This window comes from Echinops telfairi, unplaced genomic scaffold (assembly GCF_000313985.2).
Source record: "Echinops telfairi isolate 266 unplaced genomic scaffold, ASM31398v2 ScPeMD7_7420;HRSCAF=8458, whole genome shotgun sequence".
NCBI lineage: Eukaryota > Metazoa > Chordata > Mammalia > Afrosoricida > Tenrecidae > Echinops > Echinops telfairi.
Genome location: NW_022111320.1, coordinates 20,808,770 through 20,822,928, shown reverse-complemented (window position 1 = coordinate 20,822,928; position 14,159 = coordinate 20,808,770). Strand labels below are relative to the sequence as shown.

At 44.9% G+C, this 14,159-nt stretch overlaps 1 protein-coding gene across 3 annotated transcripts in view; it reads left to right on the top strand.

The window, feature by feature from the left end:
* MLH1 (mutL homolog 1) overlaps positions 1-14,159 on the top strand; it is a 61,958-nt gene that overhangs the window by 30,002 nt on the left and 17,797 nt on the right. For all 3 annotated transcript variants that reach the window (XM_004704069.4, XM_045297610.1, XM_045297611.1), the window contains 2 exons: positions 6,437-6,810; positions 8,615-8,763. In XM_004704069.4, coding sequence (XP_004704126.1) covers positions 6,437-6,810; positions 8,615-8,763 — 523 coding nt within the window. The remainder of the gene's footprint in view (positions 1-6,436; positions 6,811-8,614; positions 8,764-14,159) is intronic.

The window sequence follows — 14,159 nt, the reverse complement described above, 5'->3', positions numbered from 1 at the left end:
AGACATGAAAAAATAATAATAATTTATAAATTATCAAGGGTTCGTGAGGGAGGGAAGGGAAAAAATGAGCTGATACCAAGGGCTTAAGTAGAAAGAAAATGTTTTGAGAATGATGATGACAGCAAATGTACAAATGTGCTTGACACAATAAATGGATGTTATGGATTGTGATAAGAGTTATACGAGCACTCAATAAAATGATTAAAAAAAAGTACATTTCAAGATCTATCCTGAAGTGTTGTGCTGTCACTTACAGGATAATGCCCATATGCTTAGAAGGAAGACCAACTAATCTGACTATTATTTGAAATTGATCAAACATGCAATCAAGATAGGTGGATAATTACTAATGATTGGAATATTCTTCTTGGTAACAAAGAAGGATAATCAGTTAGAAATTGGGGCCTTGGTGATGATAGCAACATCACTGGAGATCACATTAGAATTTTGCAACACCATAGACTTAATCATTGAAACTACCTTTTCAACAATAAAAGTATACATGTGGACATTGTAGGATGGAATAAAACAGAAGTTAAATTGACTGCATATATGGAAAGAGGTCATTAAAAAGCTCATTATCATAAGACAGACCAAGACCAGGGCTGATGGTGGAACAGACCATCAGTTGCTTGTTTACAAGTTCAAGATGAAGCTGAAGAAAATTCAAACATCCATGTGAATACAAATGAGTATATTCTACTTGAATTTAGAGACTATCTCAAGAATAGATTTGACACATTGAACACTGATGAAGACCAAACAAGTAGTAGGATGGCATCAAAGACCTGATACATGATGAAACCAAAAAGTATTTTAAAAGACAGGAAAGAAAAAAGACCGAAATGGATGTCAAAAGAGACTGAAGCTTACTCTTGAGTATAGAACAGCTAAAGCTAAAGGAAGAAATCATGAAGTAAAAGGTGAACAAAAGATTTCAAAGGGTGACTTGAGAAGACAGAGATTATAATGAATGTGCAAAGACATGGAGTTAGAAGATAGAAGCACAGAACACAATTGGCATTTATCAAGCTGAAAGGACTGAAGAAAAAATTCAAGCCCAGATCTGCAATATTGAAGGATTCCATGGGCAGATTAGTAAAAGGCCCCAAACCAGAAAGCAAACTCACTGCCATACAGTGCATTCCAACTCATAGTGACCTTATAGAGTAGACCTACCCCTCTGGGTTTCCAAGATTGTGAATCTTTTAAGAGCCGAAAGCCTCATCTTCCTAACAAGGAGTGGCTAGTGGGTTCAAACTGCTGACCTTGCTGTTAGCCGCCCAACTCAGAGCCCACTGTTCTACCAGGGCTCCTTATTAAAAGACACAGGAAGCATCAAAATAGGATGGAAGGAATACATAGTCATTGTACCAGAAAGAATTGGTTGGCCGTCAGCTATTTCAGGAGGTAGCATATGGTCCAAAACGAATGTTTCTGAGGGAAGATGCCCAAACTGCACTGAAGGCATTGGTGAGAAACAGTGGAAATAGTTCAACAAATTGATGCCACTCGAGCTTCTCACTTGTCTGTGCCAAGAAATTTTGCCAACTGATTAGGAAATACCCATATTTACACTCATTCTGAAAATGATCAAATAGAACGTGGAAATCATCAAATAGTATCCGTAATATTTTGCTAATGATAATTCAGAAATCATTGCAGCACTACATTGATAAATTAAAAATTCAAATGGATTCAGAAGAGGACATGGAACAAGGGATATCATTCCTTATATCAGATGAATCTTAGTTCAAAGCAGGGAATACCAGAAAGATGTTCACCTGCTTTGACTAAAAAGCCATTCAACTGTCTGGATCATAACTAATTGTAGAGAACAATACAAAAAATAGGAATTCAATAATACTTCATTATGTTCATATAGAACCTGCACACAGATTAAGAGGAAGTCATTTGAAAAAAAACAAAATATCAGGGTTGTATCCTTTGATCATAATCAATTTGTATGCTGAGCAAATAATTTGAGAATCTAGACTATGTGAAGAAAAACTGCATCAGGATTTAATGAGAACCACAATATGCAAATGAAGTCACCTTGCTTGCTCAAAGTGAAGAAGACTTGAAGCACTTATTGATGAAAATCAAAGATTATAGCCTATAATATGGATTATGCTTCCGTATAAAGAAAACAAACTTCCGTACATGATAACTGGAGCAACATAAATGGAGGAAATATTGAAATTGTCAGGGATTTAATTTTTGTTGGATCTATAGTATCCATGGAAGCATATTCAAGAAATTAATAGCCTGTTGTATTGGGCAAGTATGCTACAAAAGCACCTCACTGAAGTATTAAAAAGCAAAGACATCACCTGAAGACTAAGGTGTCCCTGACCAAGGCCATGGTATTTGTAATCTCTTCATATGAATGGGAAAGCTGAACAGTGAGTGAGTCCATCTGAAGAAGAATCGAGGCCTTTGAATTAGGGTGTTGGCATAGAGCACGAAACATTGCCCCAGACGGCCAGCAGAACAGGGAGGTGTGTCTTAGCAGCAAGAATCGGGAGACTTGTTTGGACGTGTTGGGAGGCACCAATCCATGGAGAAAGACATCATGCTTGGTAAAGTGAGGAGTTGGTATAAAAGAGGAAAACTGAGCAAGACGGATTGGCATAGTGACTACAACGTAGTAACTGTTGTGAAAATGGTATAGGATTGAGCGGTCTTTTATCCTGTTGTTTATAGGGCTGGCTGAGTTGAAACCAACTCGTTGGCACCCAACAGGAACCTTCCTTAACCATCTTTTTTTGACAGGTTCAAACGTGATTTGTGTCAATTCTTTCCTAAGCGTTTGGTAGAATTCCCAGTGAGACATCTGGCTGGTGTTGGGAAGTTTCTGATCAGTCTTGTGTGTGATGGTCCGTTGAGACTTCTGTTTCTTCTTCAGGTCATTTGGCTAAGTTGCATCCTTAGGAGAATCTGCCCAGCTCATCTGGGTTATCCAGTTGGTTGCTGTACAAAATAGCCTGCCTGAAGCTCTCTGTTTCAGTCAGGTCAATTGTATTATTTCCTCTTTAATTCCTATTTTGATTATCTCTATCTTTTCTCTTTGTCAGTTTAACCAAAGACTTTTAAGTTTTATTGAGCTCTTCAAAGGGCATCTGGCTTTGAGTCTCTATTGTTTTTCTGCTTTTTATTATATTTATTTAAGATCTGGTCTTTATTTCTTTTCTTCTGGTTGGTCTAGGCTAAATTTGCTTTTTTCTTTCCATTTCTTGTAGTTGTTTTGAATTAGGTTGCCAGTAGGAGATCTTTCTTCTTTTGTTGTTATTACTACATAGTTTTGTTGTTGCTCTTTATTCAATTTTTTTTTTTTTTAATAAACAGGAACAAATCAGCTGATGCCAGGGGCTTAAGTGCAGAGCAAATGTTTTGGGAATGATGAGGGCAATGAATGTACAAATGTGCTTTACACAATTGATATATGTATGGATTGTGATAAGTTGTATGAGCCCCTAATAAAATGATTAAAAAAGAAAAGATATACAAGAAAAGAATTGTTTTAATTAAAAAAACAGGAACAAAACATTTTAAATGATCGAGAAAGATGTCGTCATCATGTCTCTCCATGCATTTCTCTTTATGTATTGCTTTGAATTACTCTAGTGTCTTTTCCCTTCCATTTGCAGAATCCCCATTGGTATTGTTATAGGTCTGGAGTGTGGTTGTAAAGTCTCTCAGATGGTGTTTATCTAGGAAGATTTTAATTTCACTTTCATATTGTGTTTGCTTCGGCAGCACATACACTAATTTCATCTTCCTATCTGAAAGAATCCTGGTGGCATAGTTGGTTACATGTTGGGCGGCTCACCACAGAGTTAGCAGTTAGTTCTAACCCCCAGCCACTCCACACAAGAAAGAGGCTATCTCCTCCCACAAAGATCTGCAGCTTGAAAACCTTAGGGAGCAGTTTTACTCTTCCCTACAGCATCACTGTGAGCCCTAATGTACTCCATGACAATTGGTTTGGCCTCAGTTTTCATTCTTGAGGGATAGTTTTGGTGAGTATAGTATGCTTGTTGACAGTTTTTGCTGTTATTTCTTTCATCCCTTTAAATACAGCATTTCATTACCTTCGTGTTTCTGAGAGAATTCGGCATTTCGTTTTCATGGGGATTTTTGTATGTGACTGTTTGCTTCTCTTTCACTGTGCATTCAGGATTTTCTTTAAGTTTTAAAGGCTTACTATAATATGTTTTGATGTAAATCTCTGGGTTTATCTTGCCTGAGATGCTTTAAGCGTCTTGAATTTGTAGATCCATATCTTTCATTACAAAGGGTCTTCAGAAATTTCAATTTTTTGATTCCATTTTCTTACAAATTTTTGAAGTCCCCTTGGATGGATTAAATATTCCTTCTATCCCTTTATCCTACCTCCTTCTGAAGTTCTCACAATGCATATATTAGATCTATTGTTTTCCTGTAATTCCATTTCATTGCACTCAGTCTTTTTTAGCCTCCATTCTTGTTGCCCTTCAGCACCTATAACTTTAACTCTTATTCTTTAATCCACCAGTTCTGTCATGCCTAATTAAATCTCTTGGTGGGCCCTTCTATTGCGTTTCTCATTTTAATTATTGTCCCTCTTTGCTGAAACATCTCTTTAAACACTAGATATGCTTTCAGTCCCTGTATTATGTTCATTTGACTGGACCATTATTTCTCGTACTTAGGGTGTTTTGTGATTTTTCGTGAAGCGTTGGAATTTTCAAGGGTGTTAATTTTACCAGTTTTCCCGGAATTTGCTGTTTTTTGTCCATACTACTTTTCTGCAAAAAAACAAACAAAAAAACTTCTCAGGCATGCAGGGCCTTTGACCTTTGCTATGGTCTCCCTACCTTTGCTGTAATAGCTCCTTCTCCCTCTCTGGTATAATTAGACTCAGAAATTCCAAATCTTGTTGGGTTTCAACCGTCAATCATTCCCAACACATTAGTGAACGTGCTGTTGTAAGTCTTACCACGAGGGGGCACTAACACCCAGGTAAGATACGTGCTAAATGCTCTGTCCACCAGGAAGTTCAGTCATCTCTCTGGTTCTCATTCCTTTTCCTTCTCTGCTTCTACAACCGCGTTATTTTGGTCGGGAAACCCCTTAAGGACTGGGTGTTACGCTCTAGTTTTGCACAAGGCTTCTTTCCGTGTTTTGTAGAGCTGGGATTCAGGGGAAAAACGGACAGACTTGCCTTCGTTTCAGGAGGAGTAGCTGGCACTCCCCAGGAGTTTCAGAGCCCTCGTGGCCTAGACCCACCTCCTGACTCCTCTGTGCGGAACCTGCTGTAGGAGGTTGTATCAGTCCAGCAGCCAGCAGCTCAACCGGCTGGGCCAAGTGGTCAGTCAGTGACACTTTGTGTGGACCTCCATGGAGGTCCGCCTTGATGCTGTGAAGCAAGCCTTCCCTGCGGCGCACTGGTGGTCAGTGGTGTTTGTGGTCAGGTGCCATTGAGTCAGTTCGACCCATAACGACCCTGTGTAAAACATGTTGAATCACGGCCTGCTCCCACGCCAGCCTCACAATGGTCCTTGTGTTTGAGCCCTTGGTTCCAGCCAGTGAGTGTAGCCTGCATCCTAGCACACAGCCAGCCTCAGCACCAAGACGGGTCACAGTCGGACCTGGCCTCACCTGACTTCCTTGGAGATCTGCCGTGTTGGTTTCAGAGGCTGGAGCTGTGATATGCACAGGGAGGCTGGGAGGCTACTGATTATGAGAACAGACCCCATTCTGCGGACCTTCTGTAGACTTTTGCCACAGGCTTGCAACTAACAGTGTCCAGGTAGGGGAGGGTCTGAGGTACTTCAAATGGACCCCACAGGGAGGCTTAGGTCTGTCTCTTTGTACAGGCAGGGGCTATGTTGGTCAGAGAAGTATCCTATTTGATGGACTATTTCACCAGTTCACAGCAGCTGATGGCCTGCATGACTGGATGGAGGGACAGGGAGACGGGAAGAATTGTCTTCCAATGGTATGCAACTTTTTGTTGACTCGTTGATTCTTGCTTGTGTGCAGTTCTACACTGATTTCTTCTGCTCCCTGATTCAGAGTCCCCCAATGCCAAGTATCGTTTCCAAAATTTTAGTCAGAGCCACAATGAAAATTAGGAGCCCTGCAAGCAAAGTGATCACGCTTTGGCTGCTAACCACAAGGTCAGCAGTTTGAAACCACCAGTTATTCCAAGGGAGAAAGAAGGGGCTTTCTATTCCTGTAAAGACTTGTAGTCTCAGAAACTCACAGGGCAATGCTACCTTGTCCTTTAGGGTCTCTGTGAGTCGGCATCAGCTCGATGGCAGTGAGTTTGGGTTTGGATAATGAAAATTAGAGCGGGCCTCAGTTTCCGTTTCCAATGCTCCATTTTGGGACCTAGACTTTTTATACTTCATATTCTGAGTCTTTCAAGCTTTCTTATTTTTTGACACAGACTTTGCTACCAGGGCTTGCTGGCCCTTCTGGAGAGGCAGTGAAGTCCACAATGGGTGTGGCCACCTCGTCTACTTCTGGAAGTGACAAAGTTTACGCTCACCAGATGGTTCGCACAGATTCCCGGGAACAAAAACTCGATGCCTTTCTGCAGCCTGTAAGCAAGGCTCTGTCCAGCCAGCCCCAGGTCCTGGCCCCAGAAGACAGCAGAGACAGCCCCAGTGGCTCTGCCCGACAGCAGGATGAGGAGATGCCTGAACTTCCAACCCTTGCTGAAGCAGCTGCCAAGGAGCAGGGCTTGGAAGGGGAGCCCACGCAGGGGACTTCAGAAATGTCAGAGACGAGAGGGCCCACTTCCAATCCAGGCAATGCCAGGTATGGCCCTCTGGGGACAGTGCCACTTGCCTCCCTTGTTCTTTAATAACTTTCTGATGTTTAATTTTCATGAGCCCCTTGCATCTTCCCTCTGCCTGACCTCCCTGCCACCTCTACTGACCAGGCAGTGCCATGGCCTTGCGCACCTTATATCCTTAACTGCGGCTTTGAGAGTCATACACTGTTGTCTTTTGAAACAGGTTAATATCATAGTTTGAAGCCTTAGTCGAAAACACAGCAGAAAAAAATCTGCAGAGCGAGCCTTTTGCTAAAACCTTAAAACAGCCCCAGACTTAGCTAGAGGCAAGCCTCACCACCCCAGGGGTTTTCTTTTATTCAGTCCAAAGTTGCTTGGGCATCTTTCAGAAAGAACACATGTTCTCAATCCAGTTTATCACGTGAGCCGGTGGTGGATGCTTGCTGGAGAAAGGGCATCGCCACAGCCGTACTAAAGACTGTTGTGTACTTTTGAGAATTCCCAGGGTGCATGCTGAAAATGCTCTACAGACCCTATCTCCCTGAAATGTGTACTTGCCTCAATGTAGATAAGTACTGCCCTGGAGCTCAGGGTCAAGACATTTGCACAAGGTTGTATGTACCCCTACCTGGTGGCTGAGTACCAACTCCCTGGCAATCACTGGCCATTTGAACTTGGATGAGCTGCTTCACTTCTCTGTATTTTAGTTTGCTAATTTCTGAACCAGTCTATATAGATGACCTCTAAAGATCCCCCGCCCCACCTCCCCACCCCACCCACCACCCCCACCTCCAGAGAAGAATAAAGAAAACCACAGTTTATTGAGTAGCTCCTCAGTGCCAGGTTCTTCTCATAATTAATGCAAATAATGCTCTGAATAGCACAGCTAGGTAACTTTGTGTTTCTGGTCATCACTTTGGGAAACTAAAGCCACAAATGATTTTCCCTCCAGCTGCCAAAGGAATCACTGTAAACTAGAAATCTGGGCCATTCCTTTGCTGAAAACCTTCCGGTAGCTTCCCACTACACCCAGCATAAGACTGCCCTTCACCTTGCCCTCCTGGCAAGCAGTGCATCCCTCACTTCCCTCGTGCTCACAGCCACACTGGCCCTAGAGCTGTTCCTAAACCCACTGAGCTGCCCCACTGCTGTGCACCAGCTGTTCTCTGGGTCTAGACATCCTCTGGCTGCTTCTCCCTCAGGCCTCAGCTGAAATGATGCCTCTTGCCAGAGGTCCTCACTGTCCATTTCGTCACAGTTTCCCTCCTCCCACCTCTCCATCCCCCTTCCTGTTCCCTTGTTCTATTTTCTTCTTAGCACTTTGTCACTGCAGGACGTGGCCTCTGTTGCTTCACACACACACACACACACACACACACACACACACACACACACACACACGCACACACACTGAGAGTTAAACATCATGAGTGTAGGCACCTTCTCTGTCTTGTTTGTTGCTCTGTGTAGTTGTTACATCACAATGTCTGATAGCCAGCTATATGGGAGGAAGGATGGATGGATGGATGGGTGGGTGGGTGGGTGGATGGCTGAGACGTGTCAAAGTAGGTTCACTTGTAGCTAGATTTTATAGTCCCCCAATACGTAGCTGCACGGCCGGCTACAGAGATCTGAGAGTTATCAAAAAGCAGTGTTTAGGAGGCTGGACTGCTCTTGCTGGCCAGCCACCAGCACAATGCTCTTTCTGCAGATGTGCCACCACAGAGGAGTTGTGCCCTTCTCCATATACAATATGTGACTCACTCAGGGGGGAAAACACAATTTAAAGAAAAATAACGATCCTCTAGTTTCTTGTCTTCACTGCAGAAAGAGACCCCGGGAAGACTGTGATGCAGAAATGGTGGAAGATGATTCTCAGAGGGAAATGACAGCCGCCTGTGCCCCGCGGAGAAGAATTATTAACCTCACCAGTGTTTTGAGTCTCCAGGAAGAAATTAATGAGCGGGGCCATGAGAGTAAGTCAAGAGGCCTGCCTGGGGCTTCAGGTGCCTGAGTGGCTGTCCACAAGGGCTTGGAAATGCTGAAAGCATTGGTGCTGCCAAGATGCTGAACAAGCCGCTTTCTCCTTGACCAACATCTTTGAGGCATTGTCTGAAAGACACTTTTTCAGTTGGAAGTTCGGTTGTTAGGTACGGTCTGGTGCCGACTCACTGCAACCCCTCTGCTCACCAGTGCAGACCACTGCCCGGTGCAGCCCTGTCTCACAACTGTTGTCATACGTGGGTGCGTTGTTGCAGCCGCTGTGTCAGTCCATCTCATTGAGGGTTTGTCGGCCTCTTTCGCACTCACTTTCTGCTTGACCAGGTGGGATGTCCTTTTCCAGAGATTGAGCTCTCCTGCCACGTGTTCAGTGTACGTGACACAGAGTCTTGCCACCCTCACTTCTAAGGCGCAGGCTGGCAAGACAAGTTGATTCCTCTGCCAGTCCCGAGTGCTGCTTTCACTGTTCCTCATCAAGACTAGAATCCAGCGGTAACGATTCTTTGGTCTTCCTTCGTCATTGTCCAGGCAATTGAAAATACCACGGCTTGGATCAGGCCATGGTATTTTCAGAGTGACATTGTTGCTCTGTAGTACTTTACATAGGTTTCCCCCCAATGCAGCACACTGTTTGATTTTCATTTGCGAGGGAAGCATTGTCTCTGTTTGTTTGAGCTAGCATCGCTAGGCTCGTTCACAGAGAAGTCATTGGAGTACACTGGTACACTAAATAATCTTGAGCTTGCTTCTGAAGCTCAGGACACAGAACGAGCCCACATGGGCTGTGGGGTTGCTGACAGTGCGCAGGCTTTCGAAGCAGCCCTGGAATCCAGTCCTGGCTCCACGGCTTTCTCTCCTGTGACTTCTCACTCCTGCCACACTTTTCATCTGTAAGAAGAGTGGTGTGTTGATTAGAAAGGAAAGGTAAGATAACACTCAGAATAAAGTAAGGAAGAAATAACAAAAACCAAACTCACTGCCATCCAGTCAGTGCCAACTCATAGCAACCCCATGGGAAGAGGTAGAATGGCTTCTGTGAGTTTCAGAGACTGTCATTCTTTATGGGAGTAGATATCCCTGTCTTTCTCCCTCGGGGCAGCTCCTGGTTTCAAACAGCTGACCTTGTGGATCACAGAAAATAGCCAACTGCCTTATATCCCCAAGATAATAAACTTAGTAGGAAATAATTATCTACCTCAGAGATAGCTTGGAAAGTGCGTCCGTGTTGAGGTAAATTTTAGTCCTGTTTCTTCAAAACTAACTTCATGATTTTACGAATTAACGCGGTCTGTTCGCCAACCAGAGACATCTGGTATTGCAGTGGTTAAGTGCTCGGCTTCTAACCAGATTGGCAGTACGAACCCACCGGCTGCTCCGTGGGAGAAATACGAGCAGTCTGCTTTTGCACAGGTACCAGCCGTGGGAGTCATAAGGAGCAGCTCTGCTCTATCCACAGAATCAACTCGCCTCCAAGAGAGAAAAATGAAGCTATCTGTCCTTATAAAGATTAAAGCCTTAGGAACCCCATACCGGGCCACTGTAAGTCAGAATTGAATTGATGGCAACATTCTGGGCTAAGTTTTACCAGTTCTAGACGTAGCTTCTCCTAGGAGGGCTGGTGTCTGTAGCCCAAGAAAGAAGCCGGGGGTGGTGGGGGGAGGATACTTACGATGGCATGTTCTTAACTGCACTTATTTGATCCGTGTGTGTATGAAGGGGTTGGGTCTCTAGCTCAGCGCCTCCTCTTTGGAGCACCTGGCAGGCATGCTCGGGGCATCCGTGAATGAGAAGCAGCCTGGCAGCTGAAAGCACTAAAATCTTTACCCAAAGTTGTACATTCAATCCAGCAACTCTTCTCTTGAGTCTGGTGGATTTGCCATTTGGGGAAGGACCTTTTCAACTAACAAATGAGTTCATTTTGGAAGGTTCAGTAGCCAGCCACACATTCCATGGAATTAGGCTCAGCTCAGGGACCCATGGTGACTGCACTTACTCATTGCTGTTTGTGAGCCCCCCCCCACCAAAAAAAAAAAAGATGGGTAACATTATGAAGAAGCCCAGAACCCTTCCTAGTGCTTATGAGAAACCTGTACATAGACCAAGAGGCGGTCTTACAAACAGAACAAGTGGGTACTACGTGGTTTAAAATGAGGAAAGTGTGCACCTAGGCTGGGGTCCCTTCACCATAGTGATTTGCTCTCTAGGCTGAGCAAACCCGAGAGGCTGGACTATAAGAGAAAGAGCGTGGCTTCAGGATCAGAAGAAAGCTTATTGACAACCTATGATCAGCATACAGCAGTGAGGCGGGCCTGACGCCCTCTCTGTTGATGACCAAAGATGTCAGCCTCCACTGTGGAGGACAGCTCATTTTAAAGGAAACAGAGTCTGTCCAGCTGGGCCAGTAAAAGCAACCTCACCGTAACAAGAGAAAGGGAGCGGTTGTCCAGGAATCCATTTTGCATGGACACACAGTCCACACCCATGGCAACAGCATTCAAGACCTCAAATGATGCTGCACTGGGCAAACCTGTTGTAGAAGATCTCCTTCAAGCGCTGCAAAGGCAACAATGTCACTGTGCAGACTACGGTGCCCCTGACCCAAGCCATGGTATTTTTCACTTGTACCTCATCTGCATGTGAAAGCTGGACAGTGAATAAAGAGGACCATAGGCGAGTTGAAGCCTTTACGTTGTGGTGTTGGTGAAGAATATCGATTTACCGTGGTCAGACCAGAGAATGACGAGTCTATGTTGGAAGAAGTACAGTGGGAATGCTCCTTAGAAGCAAGGATGGTGAATCTTTGTTTTGGGTTCTTTGAACATGTTTCCAGAAGGGACAACTCCCTGGAGAAAGGCGTCATGTTTGGAGGGTCATTGCAAGAGCAGGAGACCCTCAATGAGAGGTTGACGGCGTGGTGCAGCTGTGGCTCACGTGTGGCAACAATTGTGCTGTGCTCTGCTGAGCATGTGTTGCTCTGACTCAAAACTACTACAAGTACGGAAGAGGAGAATGGCAGTCACTGGCTGTATTGGCTTGAGAGACAAAATGTGCTTCCACAACTTCATTCCGTTTCCGTGGCCTTTGGTGACCAGCTCCAGATCCAAATACATCTCCCCATTAGATAGCTTGTCACTAGATGTGTCAGTCTCTTTCCCCGCATGAAATCAGCCCAGCAGCCGTGTCTAGGGTATCCTCTGTACAGGTAGAGAGGGGAGTGAGCCGGGGCTGCCGCCTTAGAGGACATCGCCGTGTGAGGTAGGGGGATGGGTAGTAACTGGCTGCAACGCAAGGTATCTTGAGAAGTTCTGTACAGAAAACAGCCCATTTCAGTAGGGACCAAGGGAAAGCTGGTGAGAGATGGTTGAGAAGACTTGGCAAACTTACTATCTGCGCCCCTGGCACACAGAGGCTGCTGGAGACTGCTTCTGTCCAAATGGGCATTAGGAACCAGAGGGCTGGTGGCCCAGCCTTCAGCTTTGGCTTCTCTTGCTACTTCTCAGGCAAACGTGCCAAGCCCCAACGTCATGGTTATGATTTCAGACGTGTGGTTTAGCTTTGAGGCACAGAAGGCTCTGGTCCCATTTTGCTTCAGCGGAATGGCAGGGAACTGACCCCAGCCTCTGGGTGCTATTGGGACATTGTGGTAGGCATGAAAGACAGGGCCTTGGAATCTGGACAGGAGACTTTGAAGAGGGTCCGTGGAGCTTAGGCAGCTATCATCTTCTTTAATGCACTGCCTGAGTAGAAGAGCAATTCAGAAGGTTGTGTGTAGTGAGCACCCCCTACCCCTGCCCACTCCTCGCTGGCCGGGCTGCCTGTCAGTAGCTCTGGATGCCCCTGAGCACACCATGGAAAATGCTTATGGAAAAATCCCTGACCCTTTTCAGTGGCTTAGCTAGACTGCTTTCTCTTTCCCCCTGTGCCTCATTACTCAAGCATATCTGGTGTTCTCCAGCTTTTAAAAGAATCAGTTTCCGCCTACACAGAACATCCTGTAGACACATTGAGCTTCCAGTGAGAACAGAGAGGAACACTATTTATAGAATGAAGAAAACACACTCTTTTTATCGGGGGCGCTGGGTGGGGGCTGCAGAATTTATGTAACAACGGAAGACTTCCCATGTGCACAAGCTAGAAACCAAAACATTCGTGGACGTGTGATGTGCAGGCTTATCACTCCCCGGGCCCACTCCCTCCCCACTTTGGAGTAATATTCCTTCCATTAAAAAGAATGTTGGCACAAACATAGATGTATGGTTAACTACAAAAGTATTTTTAAAGTGGATGTAGGTTCTAAAGAAAAACAGATGCCCATTTGTACGAGATCAATACCTGCTTAAGAAAGGGCATTACCTTCACCTTGGACACTTTCATGAGGCTCCCACCTCTGGCTGCCTGCATAGCAGGAGCTGTTCCTTGCTCATTATATTCTCTTTCTTTTTGTTATGGCTTTACTACCTCTACTTAGATCCCCAATTTGTTAAGTTTTAAAGGAGTTTGAGAGTGGGGTGGAGTCAGTTTCGACTCCTGCCGACCCCATAGGTAGCACGGAGCAGAACTGCCCCAGAGGGTGTCCTAGGCTGTCGGCTTACGGTAGCACACTACCAAGTCTGTTCTCCCCCAGAGCTGCTGGCACATCCAAACTACCGACCTGGTTAGCAGTCAGGCACGGCACCTCTTCATCACAAGGTCCATTATTCTGCAAGTTGCTCTTATTTGTATTTGAGATCTATAGGTCGGCCTTTACAGCCATCTCTTTGTACTTATATCCTCCAGCTCATCCGTCATGTGGCCAATAGCTCAGGTGTGTTGTTTCCCCACAAAACGTCTCATTGCATGAGTGAGTATGCAGCATGCTTGTTCGTTCACTCTGCTGGGGGCTCTTTGGAGTACTCCGATGACCTCTTTCCCTGTCTTCTTCCCATACCCCCTGCCCCCTGCCCCTTCTCGGTGCCGCCCTCTCTGCCAAGAGTCAGTTCATTACTGGGATAATGGGTGAGAAGCCTGAGGATTATCACTGTTGGGTTGTGTGATATGCCAGTTGCTTTCCAATGGGATGGTGTTAATTTACATTCCTGCCAACTGTGTGCAGAAGTTCTACTTATTACATGCCCCCCCCCACAATTTTTTTATTATGTCAAGTATCTCATCAATTTGGTCATTATTAAACAGTATCTTATTTTTTGAAAATTTTGCATCTTCCTACTGACTATTAACCACCACCACCACCACCACCCCTACCACCCCAAACTAAAACCACCACCATCAAAGGTAATCTGACTCAGAGCAACCCTACAGGACAGAGGAGAACTGCCCCTTTGGGTTTCTGAGACTGTGAGTCTTCGTGGGAGCAGACCACCTCACCTTGCCC